Source organism: Nerophis ophidion, linkage group LG16 (genome assembly GCF_033978795.1).
Source record: "Nerophis ophidion isolate RoL-2023_Sa linkage group LG16, RoL_Noph_v1.0, whole genome shotgun sequence".
In the NCBI taxonomy this organism is placed as follows: Eukaryota; Metazoa; Chordata; class Actinopteri; order Syngnathiformes; family Syngnathidae; genus Nerophis; species Nerophis ophidion.
This window is the reverse complement of record NC_084626.1, coordinates 40,448,772-40,464,919: the sequence shown is the minus strand read 5'-3', so window position 1 is coordinate 40,464,919 and position 16,148 is coordinate 40,448,772. Positions and strand designations below refer to the sequence as shown.

The 16,148-nt window shown below is 38.4% G+C and overlaps 1 protein-coding gene across 4 annotated transcripts in view; it reads right to left on the bottom strand.

The window, feature by feature from the left end:
• LOC133535401 (isotocin receptor-like) overlaps positions 1-15,539 on the bottom strand; it is a 37,185-nt gene extending 21,646 nt beyond the window's left edge. Inside the window, exons 1-5 of one of the 4 annotated variants that reach the window (XM_061875221.1) lie at positions 15,467-15,539; positions 15,332-15,396; positions 14,810-14,909; positions 8,180-8,310; positions 7,199-8,113 (exon numbers count right to left, since the gene is read on the bottom strand). In XM_061875221.1, coding sequence (XP_061731205.1) covers positions 7,199-8,113; positions 8,180-8,201 — 937 coding nt within the window. In that variant the 5' untranslated portion in view covers positions 8,202-8,310; positions 14,810-14,909; positions 15,332-15,396; positions 15,467-15,539. Of the gene's footprint in view, positions 1-7,198; positions 8,114-8,179; positions 14,910-15,331; positions 15,397-15,466 lie in introns of all 4 variants that reach the window. The other 3 variants (XM_061875223.1, XM_061875220.1, XM_061875222.1) reach the window with 3 other exon arrangements.
• Between the last annotated feature and the right edge of the window lie 609 nt (positions 15,540-16,148).

The window sequence follows — 16,148 nt, the reverse complement described above, 5'->3', positions numbered from 1 at the left end:
GGAAAATAACCTTCCGGATTGTTATAGGCGTAAAGTTCAAAAGCCAGCATCTGTGATGGTATGGGGGTGTATTAGTGCCCAAGGCATGGGTAACTTACACATCTGTGAAGGCACCATTATGCTGAATGGTATATATGTTGTCATCCAAGCAAGTTATCATGGACGCCCCTGCCCCTGAGTACGGGTACTCTCCTGGCCCGCCTGCAGTCCAGACCTGTCTCCCATCGAAAATGTGTGGCGCATTATGAAGCGTAAAATACGACAGCGGAGACCCCGGACTGTTGAACGACTGAAGCTCTACATAAAACAAGAATGGGAAAGAATTCCACTTTCAAAAGCATCAACAATTAGCTTCCTCAGTTCCCAAACGTTTATTGAGTGTTGTTAAAAGAAAAGGTGATGTAACACAGTGGTGAACATGACCTTTCCCAACTACTTTGGCACGTGTTGCAGCCATGAAATTCTAAGTAAATTATTATTTGCAAAAAAAAAAATTAAGTTTATGAGTTTGAACATCAAATATATTGTCTTTGTTGTGCATTCAATTGAATATGGGTTGAAAAGGATTTGCAAATCATTGTATTCCGTTTATATTTACATCTAACACAATTTCCCAACTCATATGGAAACGGGGTTTGTACAATAAGATTAAAAGCAACTCCAGTATCAGTGCTGCAGTCTACAAATATGCAAAACATAGGAAGAAAAGAAAGAAAAATTGTGCAAACGGAAGTAATGTGACGGCGTTATTATAAGGTATGTGTATAATGCATAACTTTATGATGTCTGCGTCGAATGCATAGATGAGAGCTCTGATGGCTTAATGACGTCTGTGGTCAATGCAAAATGGCATTATGACGTCTGTGTTCAATGCATAAAAGTGAGCTTTGATGGCGTTATGAGGTATGTGTTGAAAGTATTAATGTGAGCTTCGATGCCGTTATGACGTCTGTGTTCAATGCATAAAAGTTAAAGTTTTAAGTACCAATGATTGTCACACACACACTACGTGTGGTGAAATTTGTCCTCTGCATTTGACCCAACCTTTATCACACCCTGGGAGGTGAGGGGAGCAGTGGGCAGCAGTTGTGCGGCGCCCGGGAATCATATTTGGTGATTTAACCCCCAATTCCAACCCTTGATTCTGAGTGCCAAGCAGGGAGGTAACAGATCCCATTTTTATAGTCTTTGGTATGACTCGGCCGGCGTGTGAACTCACAGCCTACCGATTTCAGGGCGGACATTCTAACCACTAGGCCAATGGTTCTCAACCTTTTTTCAGTGATGTACCTCCTGTGAACATTTTTTTAATTGAAGTACCCCCTAATCAGAGCAAAGTATCGTTGGTTGAAAAAAAGAGATAAAGAAGTAAAATACAGCACTATGTCATCAGTTTCTGATTTATTAAATTGTACAAACGTTTGTACATCTAACACAATTTCCCAACGCAAATGGAAACGGGGTTTGTACGTGTTGAATGCATAAGTATGAGATTTGATGGCTTTATGACATCTGTGTTGAATGCATAAATGTGAGCTTTGATGGCGTTATGACGTTTGTGTTAAATGAACAGTTAAGTTTTCATGCAGGGTTTTATGCTACTAGAGGGAGCGTTTTTGTATTTGACATGTTACATATTCATAATTTGACGCAAACAAAAATGCTGAACTTTGACAACAAATGGACTTTTATTAGCTTTTAATGACATCCTTTATAATTGATTGATTTAATTAAAAGGAAAAAAAAATATTAAGTTTATGTGACCCCCCCCTTGTGGTTGTTGCCCTAATTCACAGGTTAGGTTTAAGATTTGGGAACGCCTCGGGATCCCCCGGGAAGAGCTAGACGAAGTGGCTGGGGAGAGGGAAGTCTGGGTTTCCCTGCTTAGGCTGTTGCCCCCGCGACCCGACCTCGGATAAGCGGAAGATGATGGATGGATGGATGGATGGGTTTAAGATTCCTCCAAAATTATATTATTTTTTTCACGTTTTTTCTTTTATATTACACTGTAATGTTGTAATGAAATACCAGCTTCTCAACAACAACAACTATGTAAATATTATATTTCTTTTGTGATGTTCTCATGGAAGCAAACCCACTTTGATGTGCGGACACATTTCCTCTCCCAGAGGCTCAGCAGGACTTCTTTGGGTGATAACACTCCTTCACTCTTGGGAAGAAAGTTACACAATACTTTGGAACATGAAGGTCTTATCTTATGCGAGCCGGGGAAATTGTTGGAATATCCTTCATTTGGCCACAACATAAGGGACACCCGCACAATCAACACAAAGTACCAATAGCATGAGCCTTTACAATAATAAACTATGTTCTGCATGGTCCATTGTTATTGGGAATATTATTATTGATTGGTTTGAGTAATAGTCAAGCTGAACACGTTTGGTCTTTGTTTGTTTTCAATAGAGAACAACTTCTGTGATCCTTATTATTTATTTAGGGAAAATTTAATTTTTTTTAATTAGATAATTTTTCAAAACAAAGTTGATCATCAAAGTTGCTATTATTCTCCAGTGCTTTTATTGGGGTTTCTTTATGACTTTTTGATACGTTACCTTGACTATTGTCTGATACCGATCATAATAAATACTTTTGATTTTTTTTGTAGTGTATAATGTTATAAAAAGTATCTTTATAATTTTATTTTTCTCAAAAGTAAACCAGGATGCTCACCCCAGTGACCTGGACTTCCTGATGCCATATTTTAAACCCACAGTCACAAATCTTGATCTTATGTTTGACAGTGATTTTAAATTGGAACAGCAGATTAACTCTTGTTATTCGATCCATTTTGTTCATTAAAGACTTTTAGCAAAAATCTAATAAGTTTGATCTTTTCACGACTTTGAGCGGTTAAGGTTTTTTGCCTCGGGGGGCCAAAATTAGAGAAAAAATGTGTCTGGGGGCCGGTATATCTGATTTTTAGGAACACTAATACAAAAACTGACAATAATATTGAGGTTTTTTTTTTTTACTGAATGAGACACCCAGTTTGTACATTAAAATAAACAATGTGGGATTTACAATATTAACTATGACCGATAAAACACTGAATATTGACAACATATGAACGTCACAATATTCTGGACAACAAAGTACAAAGATGGAGGTGGGAAGGTTTTAGCCTTTAGCCACACAAACAGCCGGTGTTTCCTTGTTTAAAATTCTCGAAGTTGAAGCTTTACTATGGAACAGAGCGGTCAAGCGAACATGGATCCCGACCACATGTCAACCGGCAGTTTTCGGGGAGAAAATTGTGGTAATAACTCCGCGCTTACCGGAGACATCAGCGGAGCTTCTGTCATCCTGCAGCTGCGTGATTTCCCTCAGAGACACTCGGGGTCAACACATTCGTGGACATACCCCTCTGACTTTCAGGTACTATTTAATCTCACTAAAACACTAGCAACACAATAGAAAGATAAGGGATTTTCCAGAATTATCCCTAGTAAATGTGTCTAATAACATCTGAATCGCTCCCACTGCAATTACCTTTTTTTTTTTCTAGTCCTTCACTCTAAATTTCCTCATCCAGGAATCTTTCATCCTCGCTCAAATTAATGGGGAAATTGTCACTTTCTTGGTCCGAATAGCTCTTGCTGCTGGAGGCTATGATTATAAACAATGTGAGGATGTGAGAAGCTCCACAACCCGTGACGTCACGCGCACATCGTCTGCTACTTTTGGTAAAGGCAAGGCTTTTTTATTAAGGACCAAAAGTTGCGAACTTTATCGTGGATGTTCTCTACTAAATCCTTTCAGCAAAAAATATGGCTATATCGCGAAATGATCAAGTATGGCACATAGAATGGACCTGCTATCCCCGTTTGAATAAGGAAATCTCATTTCAGTAGGCCTTAAAAATACTTTGTATAGTTCAAGACTTCCGGTCATTAGAAAACATCACTGCACATCATAATGGCAGCTACAGTTTCTTTCCATCTTAATGGCCTAAAAAAATGATTTGGGAATGTCCGGCGGGCCGGATTGAAAAGCTTAACGGGCCGCATGTGGCCGCGGGCCTTAATTTGTTAGTTTGGACTACTGCAGTTCACGCTGGGTTAGAATGAACCAGGCTTCAGTCGCTTGATTACAGCTCGTCCCAAATGCTCCTGCTCGCCTTTTTAACTGGCAGAAAAAAACATTACCCCCATTTCAGCATCCCTTCACTGCACTGCAAAAATTCAGTGTTCAAAACAAAGGAAAAAATATACAAAAATTATGGGTATTTTACTTTACCTAGTAAAAATTATCTGCCAATAGAACAAGAAAAGTTGGCTTGTCAAGACTTTCTGAAACAAGTAAAATTACCTAACCTCAATGAACCCCAAAATACCTTAAAATAAGTATATTTTTACTAATTACAAGTGCACTTTTCTTGATAGAAAAAACAAACAAGTATGTTGAAAAATATTATTGTCCATTTGGCTGGCATCTCTTTTAATTATGAGACAATTGTGTCAAAGTCATGATTTTTAATTTCATGCTTAAAATAAGAAATCATTACTTTGAATAAGCAGTTTTATACTTGTGAGTGACACAGCTTCGCAACAGTTGATATTCTAGTTTCAAACATGTTTTACTTAATATAAGTCATACAATCTCCAATCTCAGCAACAAGTTGTAATATCTTACTGAGATCATTTAGGACCAAAACCCTTAAAATAAGTAAAACACTAACACAAAATCTGCTTAGTGAGAGGAATTATCTTATCAGACAGAAAATAAGCAAATATCACCCTTATTTGAGATATTTAATCTTGCTTGGATTTCAGTTTTTTCAGTGTGGCTTCCAGATCATGTGAAATTATTGTTTGTTTTTAAATCTCCTAATAGATTAAAGTCTAAAGTCAACATATATGTCAGACCTTCTACAAAACAACACAAGTTCTCTGAGGTTAGCTGATCAATTTTTTCTTGTCGTCCCAAAGACCCGACCGGTTAAATCCAGAGGAGTGTGCATTTTCTGATGTTGCTCCAAAACTTTGAAATGGTATATCGCTCACTATTTGGACCGCTCCATGTTTAATGACTTTTAAATCTCGTCTTAAAACATATTTTTACTCCTTGACTTTTAAACCAGCATGAGAGTTTTTTTGATTTTAGTCTTTTTTTTATCTTTTATGTATCTCTTTTTAGTTAAAGGTTTTTTTTTCCAATTGACTGTCCTTAGTTTTACCTTGCTTCTAATTGTGGGTTTTAACTCATGTGCAGCACTCTGTGAAACTTTTAAATGTGCTGTTTGGATATCAAGTGATACGCTGTTGTGATTAGTGTATATTTGGTCATTTTATTTTGTTTTCATACACATTGGAGTATAACTTTCAAGCATTTATTAATTTCAGTTTGTCTGAGTGTTGCTGCATTCAGGAAGTAGTCTTTGCCATTAAGTTGAATATGCCAGTCTTGTCTTTTGTTGAGAACTACAAAGTGTTTGTACTCTAAGTACTGTACTTACACATTAAAAGTATAACAGCTGGTATGTATTATCTTAGGTGTAGTTTTCATCAACACATTTGGAGGTGTTGAAATCACAATGTAAAATCAGTAATGCTAATCTGTAGAATGTCTATGGAATATCCAATTAGCGTTGAGCTAGCACATTTATTTGAATACATTTATTTTACATTGTACTGTTACACATAATTATGTATTTCATGTAAGTTATATTGACATAGTGTTTTAAAGGAAAAACTATTAGAAGGTTGTCAAATGAAGAAAAGCTGTTCTTTGTTTGCCAGGCAAGCAAGAAGTGATTTTAGCAAGAGCAGAACAAACTTCTTGAATCGTAGTTCTTGTATTGAACGTCTTGGATATAAACCCGTGCTTCCTTTTTTTCTGACATTGGACCGATATCAGTATTGTCTAGGGACACCGCCAGTTTTTTAGTTTCTTAACTTTTATTAATCTAGGGTTCAACTTTTTTTGTCATAATGAATGTAAAAAAATTATTAGAGGTGAGTGTAAAACAGGGATCACCAACGCGGTGCCCGCGGGCACCAGGTAGCCAGTGAGGACCAGATGAGTAGCCCGCTGGCCTGTTCTAAAAATAGCTCAAATAGCAGCACTTACCAGTGAGCTGCCTCTATTTTTTTAAATTGTATTTATTTACTCGCAAGCTGGTCTCGCTTTGCTCAACATTTTTAATTCTAAGAGACAAAACTCAAATAGAATTTGAAAATCCAAGAAAATATTTTAAAGACTTGGTCTTCACTTGTTTAAATAAATTCATTTATTTTTTACTTTGCTTCTTAAACTTTCAGAAAGACAATTTTAGAGAAAAAATATAACCTTAAAATTTGAGGATTTTTAAACACATATACCTTTTTACCTTTTAAATTCCTTCCTCTTCTTTCCTGACAATTTAAATCAATGTCCAAGTATTTTTTATTTTTTATTGTAAAGAAAAATAAATCAATTTTAATTTAATTCTTCATTTTAGCTTCTTTTTTTTCGATGAAGAATATTTGTGAAATATTTCTTCAAACTTATAATTAAAATTCAAAAAAATTATTCTGGCAAATCTAGAAAATCCGTAGAATCAAATTTAAATCTTATTTCAAAGTCTGAGTTTCTTTTAAAATTTTTGTTCTGGAAAATCTAGATGAAATATTGATTTGTCTTTGTTAGAAATATAGCTTAGTCCAATTTGTTATATATTCTAACAAAGTGCAGATTGGATTTTAACCTATTCAAAACATGTCATCAAAATTCCAAAATTAATCTTAATCAGGAAAAATTACTAATGATGTTCCATAAATTATTTTTTGAACTTTTTCAGAAAGATTCGAATTAGCTAGTTTTTCTCTTCATTTTTTTTCGGTGGGATTTTGATTTTCAAAGTCGAAATTGAAGATAAACTATGTTTCAAAATTTAGTTTAAATTTTTTTTCGTGTTTTCTCCTCTTTTAAACCGTTAAATTAAGTGTTTTTCATCATTCATTTTCTACAAAAAACCTTCCGTCAAAGGAAAAAAAATGTACGACGGAATGACAGGCAGAAATACCATTTTTTTTAAATATATAGATTTATTTATTAAAGGTAAATTGAGCAAATTCGCTATTTCTGGCAATTTATTTAAGTGTGCATTAAACTGGTAGCCCTTCGCATTAATCAGTACCCAAGAAGTAGCTCTTGGTTTCAAAAAGGTTGGTGACCCCTGGTGTAAAGAGTGTCCTACCTTCTCTGGGAGCTGCAGGGTCCCAGGCAGACCACATCTGAACAAAGAAAAAAGGAGTCCAGCACAGGACGTAGGCCAGCACCACCACAAAAGTCATCTTGACAGTGCGTATCTTGGCCTTGGAGATGAGCCTGACGCTGCTCACCCGACACAGGTGGTGCGCGTCCTTGGGGGCCCGAGCCAGGAAGTGCTCCCTCCTGGTCTTGAGGTTGAAGTTCTGCCATATTTTCAGGCAAATCAGACCGTAGCAGACGCTGAGGACGCCCATAGGGAGGATGTAGATGCTCAGGCTCATCCAGGTCACGTAGGCCTTGGCCCCCCACGGCTGCACAAAGTCCCCCCAGCAGTCGTACACGCCGTCCCCGACGTCCTGCAGGGAGAAGATGTACACCTGAGGCGTGCTGAAGATGAGACTGAGCAGCCAGGACATGCCCACGCATATGCGGTCCCTTGTGGTGTGCGCCGGTCTGAGCGGCTGACAAATGGCCAAGCACCTGTCGATGGACATCAGCACCAGCATGTAGGTGGACGCAAACATGCCCACCACCTGGGAGTACTTAATCAGCCGGCACAGCACGTCGGGCCCGTAGAACCTGAACGTGATGTCCCAAATGAGCTGTGGGAGCACCTGGAAGACCGCCACCACCAAGTCGGCGATGCTCAGATGCCACATGAAGTAGAGCATCCGAGACTGCCGCTGTTTGGCGGCGTGCACGGCCCACAGGACGCTCAGGTTGCCGCCCAGGGCCAGCAGGAGGACCAGAACCAGCACGGCCACCTCGGCTTTGGCCACCTCGTCGTTGCGTTTCAACGGGTTGGCCCTGGTGGCATTGGTGCAGTTGGACCAGGACACGTTGTGGGGACCAGGTAGGAAGTCCTCCATGGTGGCGCCAGGAGGGGGGTCACATGGTGAAGCTGCTCAAAGCAGAGACAGAAAAAAAATAAACCCAGGAAGACGTAGGATTACATCTGGAAACTGACCTTTGATGCTGCTGATGATCATGTGTCCTCATGTCTCACTGAGTCCAGTCTGCTTGACTCGGAGACTTTATGACAACCAGGCCAGAGTCCGCCCCTTTTCTTCCTCTGGGAAAAACTGCCGTTGCTTTTATCTCACAAGGCAAGAAATAAACATTTCCTTCGTCACCCACACCCACAAAACATGCTCAATTTGTGGCGCTTCACGTTTCACTCGCTGCACTGCTCATGCTTTAAAACAATCTGTTCCAGGGTCAAACTGTCACCTTCATTTAAGATTTAGTAGTAAAAATGGCACATTCCTAAGCGTGATGCAAGTGTAAAAGGATGTTAAAGGAGCCATATGTAATAATTTCATGCCAAGTCGTCATTAAAGGCCTACTGAAACCCACTACTACCGACCACGCAGTCTGATCGTTTATATATCAATGATGAAATATTAACATTGCAACACATGCCAATACGCCCTTTTTAGTTTACTAAATTGCAATTTTAAATTTCCCGTGAACTGTCGTGTTGAAAACGTCGCGGTATGATGACTTGTGCGTTTGACGTCTCGGGTTGTAGCGGACATTATTTTCCAGACCGATCCAAGCTACAAGTAGTCTGCTTTAATCGCATAATTACACAGTATTCTGGACATCTGTGTTGCTGAATCTTTTGCAATTTGTCCAATTATAAATGGTGAAGTCAAAGTAGAAAGATGGAGGTGGGAAGCTTTTAGCCTTTAGCCACACAACCAAGCCGGTGTTTCCTTGTTTAAAATTCCCGAAAATGAAGCTTTACTATGGATCAGAGCGGTCAAGCGGACATGGATCACGACGACATTTCAACCGGCAGTTTCGGTGAGAAAATTGTGGTAATAAGTCGCCTCTTACCGGAGACATCAGCGGAGCTTCCGTCCTGCTGCAGCTTCGTGGCTTCCCCCAGAGACTCTGTTGTCATCACACCCCTGGCCACACCCCTCCGACTTTCAGCTAATATTTTATTTCACTAATACACTAGCAACACAATTGGTAGATAAGGGATTTTCCAGAATTATCCTACTAAATGTGTCTGATAACATCTGAATCGCTCCCACTGCAATCGCCTTTTTTTTTTCTAGTCCTCCACTCTAAATTTCCTCATCCACAAATCTTTCATCCTCGCTCAAATTAATGGGGAAATTGTCGCTTTCTCGGTCCGAATACCTCTAGCTGCTGCTGGCTATGATTGTAAACAATGTGAGGATGTGAGGAGCCCTACAACCCGTGACGTCACGCGCACATCGTCTGCTACTTCCAGCGAAGGCAATGCTTTTTTATTAGCGACCAAAAGTTGCAAACTTTATCGTCGATGTTCTCTACTAAATCCTTTCAGCAAAAATATGGCAATATCGCAAAATGATCAAGTATGACACATAGAATGGACCTGCTATCCCCGTTTAAATAAGAAAATCTCATTTCAGTAGGCCTTTAAATGGCCCTGATATGTCAAAAGGCATTAATAAATCATGTTCTTTTGGAATACCTTTATAACTAATAACGGTAGTTCAGCCAGGATATCCTCATTTCAAAATTTGATTTACAGCCCCAAAATCTTATTTTTATTTAGATGCCCCGTCCCCCGTTTGACCAATTACAAAATCTGAGTGTGTCACATCCAGGTTGCTGGTCATGCTCCGCCATCTTGTCTAGCTAATGCCACTGGTAAAGTTACTAAAGATGTCAGACCTTAGTAAATCTAAAAGGCGTCGTTACAATTCTCAACTTATTCATGACAAAGCCAGGAACAAAACGTGGATTTGTATTAGGGATGCCTTTGAAAGATGGAGACGATTGAAGGCGGTGAAGCTTTTTTCATCTGACGCCAAACTTGCTCATATAATGCATTACATGTAAAAATGTTCTACTTTGTGTATTGACATGGTAGTAGGTTATATGATTTATGCGTAACATGGGTTGGCTCACAGAATCACAATCTGAACTGAAAGATGGTGATTGATTGAGATTAGTGTTGGCCCTGTGATGAGGTGGCGACTTGTCCAGGGTGTACCCCACCTTCCGCCTGATTGTAGCTGAGATAGGCGCCAGCGCCCCCCACGACCCCAAAAGGGAATAAGCGGTAGAAAATGGATGGATGGTTTATTTCCAACATGAACACAATTACAGTATAATATATCACATAATTTCAAAACATCTCTCTTTACATCATGTCCGAAGAGGATTAGGGAGAAGCAAAGCTTATTTGATCCTACCCCTTTCCCACTTCAGAGTACAAATACATATGTTCATTTACTGTCTTCTTTTTGTAAGACAATTACATCAGTGAATGATTAATACAGCAGTTATTGCAATATATAATTAAGTCAGTCATGATAAACATGAGATGAAGAATATCCTGTTTTCAATGAGGCTGAAGGTATTTCTCATAATTCTTCTTCCTTGTACTTTGTAAGCACTATTCATTTGAACAACCTTTTAAACTGGATCATATCAGTACATTAACTTTTTGCTTAATACATTCCATACTTTAATTCCACATACTGATATGCTAAAGGTCTTAAATGTTGTACGTGCATACAAATGTTTTAAATTAGTTTTTCCTCTAAGGAAATATTTCTCCTCTTTAGTTGAGAAGAATCGTTGTACATTCTTGGGTAGTAGGTTATAGTTTGCTTTGTTCATCATTTTAGCTGTTTGCAATCTTACCAAATTGTTGAATTTCAATATTTTTGATTCAATAAAAAAAAACAGTTTTTATGTTGTTTTTACATATACATAATGTTTAGCCAACATTATGTATAAGTCTAACTCGGTGGTCCCCATTACCGGGCCGCGGCTTTATTTACATTATTTCTTTATTTTTTATTAAAATCATCATAAAAAACACAAGATACACTTACAATTAGTGCACCAACACAAAAAAACTCCTTTTTTCATGACAACCGCCCCCCCAGAGCTGTGGGACAAATTATCAAGTGTTGATCGGTCCAAAGCTACAAATAGGTTGGGGCCCACTGGTCTGACTTATCTTATTTGTAACACCATTACTGAATGAAGTGCACATTTGTAGTTATTTCCCCATATTTCTGCACAATAAGTCATATATGGAAACACTAGCGAGCAGTAGAGAATATGGAGAGATTTTTGGTCCAAAACATATTTTGCTTCGTTCGTTATTAAAATATTAATTGCCACCTTATGTTGCATATTTTGTGTATGACATTTCTAGTTAATTTTATCATCTAGAATTATACCCAAAAATGTAGTTTATTTTACCCTTTCAATGTCTACCCCATCCATTTGTATTTGTGTATGATGCTCCTTTGATGTGCGTACATGGAAGAGAATGCAGTGCATCAGGTAGGATGCAACATGGAGTTACGCTGAATGAAATGTGGCAGTTATTTTAGTTTTGGCCTTGGCTTGCCATCAAAGTAGACCTATTCGATATAAAATATATTATGTATAATTATTTTGATGATGCAGGGTAATGCCAAAAATCTGTCCTGACTCCCGATGACAATATTGCTGCTAACTTTACGAATACATTTGGCTAAACGACATCAGTAAAATGTGTTTGATTGCTTGATTGACACTTTTATTATTAGATTGCACAGTTCAGTACATATTCCGTACAATTGACCACTAAATGGTAACACCCGAATAAGTTTTTCAACTTGTTTAAGTCGGGGTCCTCGTGAATCAATTCATGTCATAATTACATCTTGCAAGAAGCATAAACAAGAGAAACCTACAGCGTAGGACTCGTCGATTGCCATTTGTAGTTCCTTGGAGTAGGATTCGGACTTGGCTGCATATCTGGCAACCTCAGTCATAACGAGTGGGAGAGGAATACAGAATTTTGACTGTGATTGCAGTACCATCTCTGGCCACATTACTACATATGGCACCTTTAACACAATGGTATACAGCTGCAACTAACAACTATTTTTATAGTCGACTAGTAATCAACTAACAAACTACCCAGATTATTATGTGTACACCTAATTAGTTTTAATTTAGGCTTTTAAATTTAGCTGGAGATATTTTTAGGCATGTGTTAACTAATTGGGATGGCAGTAACAAGCTTAGCTAGGCTACGTAGCTTAACTACATTAGTAGCTCGGCGGTAGCTGAGTTACTTTTTTTACTGAGTAGTTTTTCCTTTAGCTTAGCTACTTTTAGACCTATGGAGCTAGGTAGCTTAGATCAAAGCTACAAGCTACAAAGAAAGAAAATGGACTGTGAATCCAGGCCATAAAAAATATGGACAAAATACAATGACCTGGAAGACTGAGAACATCCATATATAAGGAGAAAATCCATGATGATTATTTGGTGTTCGTATGATGAGTCACAATTGGCTAAGGTTATGGCGAAACATTACAGACTTGGCAATCAGAGGCACGATGAGTCATGTCATGGAAGACAGGAAGCAAAAAAAAAAAAGTTACACACTGTCACATGACGACGAGGAAGTCGGAGACAGAGGGACATATTAAGCTGACCACTCAAATAAAAAAAAAAAACATACCTGAAAATGGCAGAGAAAATCTCTCACGCAGATTAAATTTTTCCTTTAGTAATGAAGATAACGTGCAGGAAACGCACAATAATGTGTTTCCTTGGTCATATATGGACAAATGTATGCGTTTAGAGACAATACCCAAAACCTTAGTTTTCAGTTGTTTTCTTTATAAACCAAAATGTTAACTGCTCTCTTTATCTAAAATGTCCTACACAAATTAAGGAACACATCTATTGATGTGTTGAGTTCATGAAAAGTTTTTCTGCAGATAACCAATACCAACTGTACCCAAACAACACATAAGTCATCGTTTTTTCTTTGTCAAACTATAGAGGGATGCTGCTTTTTTTACTTTAGGTAGAGAGAATTAATAACATTACAAGGGGGGAGACGAAGAAAAGGCAAGCCGAATAAATACATTCACTGGGGTGTGGGGACCCCTACAGGTATTTGTAGTGGAGTCCCAAGCTACATGACTGTTAGTTAATAGTATTGGACCCTTATTGGTTCCATTCGTACACTCTCAGCTACATTAACATTGATAATATACATGTGGGCTCATAGATAAATATGCCATTAAATGTAGTGAGCTACTTTTTTCATGTAGCCTGTAGCACAGTTTGCTATACAATTCTCCTAGATAGCTTCCCTGTAGCTAAGCTATATTTAACTGAGTGTAACTTATATCTGATTACATTTTCTAAGTAGCTTGCCAGTCACTGCAAACTAACTACATTCAGAAATATTTACAATTCTCGTTTGTAAATATTTATGGTGACCCCAGGGTGCAAAGATAGGGAGACGGCGTGCAAGTATAATAATTTTTCAAGTACAAATGAAAACTAGTGTAGCTGCACAAAAACACCTGAAGAAGTAAGAACACCCTGATTGGCAATCAGGGACAGGTGTGTGATAATTGGTAATCAAGGACAGGTGAGGAAGGCAGCGCTCCGGAAATGAAAGCGCACAAGTAGAAATCACAAATCACAGGGAAGTAATAAACGTAATCATGACAGTAACTCTGCTGCTCAATATGCTGCTCCAAAAAATGAAAAATAACTATTAAGCTTATGTCCAATTTAAAGCAAAGACAGGAAAAGTACTGAAAAAGACAAAGTATCACTTTTTATGTAAATAAAAGACACAATAGAGACAAACTAGCAGCAATGAAAACAAAGAAAACAACAACCTGATGATGTGTTTGTAAATATGCACACACAGTATCCAACCATCCTTTTTCTACCGCTTCTTCCTTTTTGAGGTCGGGGGGGTGCTGGAGACTATCCCAGCTGTACTTGCGTGGAAGACGGAGTACACCCTGGAAAAGTCACCAGTTTCAAGTGTACAGCAGAGTGATTCATGTCATTGCCCTGTCTCCGAGAACTGAACTCTGGCTGAAATAAAAAAGAAACGGTGGCGTCAGGAAGAAAAAGATAGATCAGTGGCGTTTCCCACCTAGGCTTTCACTGTTATCCTACTTTGTTCGACTTCGATAAATACCTCTCAAAATATGATGATTAATGTCACCACATGACCACGGCTGGAGATAGTAAACAAAACACACTTGCGCACTACTTCGTATTGAATCACCTCAACAGTGTACAAAAATAGATAGATTGTACTTTATTGATTCCTTCAGTAGAGTTCCCTCAGGAAAATAAAAATTCCAGCAGCAGTATACAAGTATTAAGTAAACAATGAATTATATAACTGGGCTAGATCAGAAGAAACTAAATTCAGCTCTAGGAATGAGTGTAATGAAGACTGAACACAGGTTTTAAGTTTAAATGGTACAAAATTATATTAAAGAATTATAGGAAAAATAAACAGACATGTAAATTCAAATGGCCATTCACATTTTCAACATAAATTACAGAACGTTCAATATTTACAATGTGATACAGTACTTTATTCAGTCCTTGTTTTTACCAAGAATGGTATAAGCGCAACACGACAGTTCATTAAATGACCTCGCAAAGTCCACGTTGTGGTGGCAGTGTCCAGAGGGGTTTTAGTGAATGTAACAGGGAAAATGTGAAAGTTCAGGACGACATAAATGAACTCGTTGCGTTATGAAAAACCAAAGGGAAAAAACAGAGCGGCTGCTGAGGAGCCTCCTACCCGCCCGGGGCTCGGTTGGGTGGATTCAGTTCGGTTGGTTTGGTTCCAGGCATAAAGCTTCAGACTCTAGTTCAGGCTCTAGCTCACCATTCAACATGGCCTGTACAACAAGGGCAGGACCAGTCAATTTTCTAGTGCGCACACACAAAATACATTCAAATACTAACTACTAAATAATACTACTGTATTCAAATAGCAAGTATATTTCTTAATACTGTACAATAAATAATACATGAATCCAATTAGAATAAATAATATAATAATTGTTATATCGAAATATTGATTTTCTAATATCAAAATCTACCAATTGCATCCACAAATAAAGTGCATCATAAACTGCATTGGGTGCATAGCATTGACAACCATCAAACAATTAACACAACCCAGAAACAAATCAGACAATTGTTAACGGTGCTAACGTTTCATTCAGTTTACTATATTCAAAGAAACAGGCATATAAGTAGATGCTAACAGCTCCATTCAAAACGAATGTAGCGGCTAAGCTACACAGATGCAACTCACCAATTCCGCAGATAAATCACACTTAACACTCTCGCACGACGCCCCACGGCTTTAGTAGTTGGCTCCTGCAGTTCGACATTACATTTCAGTTAAAAGCTTAGTTAATAACTAAGGCATCAAAACCGAGTCAAATACCTGCAGCAACGTCCCTCGCGCTCTTCCTGGAAGCAGCCCACTACTGGATTTTATGCTTCCCGCACGTGGTAATGTGACCGCGTGACGCATTGATGCACGCACGGACCCCTAAGAAACCGAAAATAAATAGGATATTTAATGGGGTTTGAAAGGTTATTTAAATAGAAAGGATATTTAAGTAAAATGATATTTAAATAGAAAGATATTTAATTAGAAATAATATTCAATGGGGTTTTAAAAGGATATTTAAATAAGGATATTTAATGGGGTTTTGTCACCCAGGTTACATCCAGAATTGAGATCAAATTTAAAAAGTAAAAAGTAAATAATGGGGGTATAAATAGAAACAAAATAGAATTTGTCCCGCTCTAAGGGAAAGCGGGGGGACACAGGTCCGGTGGCCATGGATGAAGTACTGGCTGTCCAGAGTCGGGACTCAGGATGGACCGCTCGCCTGTGTATCGGTTGGGGACATCTCTGCACTGCTGGTCTGCCTCCGCTTGGGATGGTTTCCTGCTGGCTCCACTATGGACGGGACTCTTGCTACTATATTGGATCCACTTTGGACTGGACTCTCATCACTGTTATGTTAGATCCACTATGGATTGGACTTTCACAATATCATGTTAGAATTATGTTAGACCCGCTTGACATCCACTGCTTTCGGTCCCCATTGGGTGTG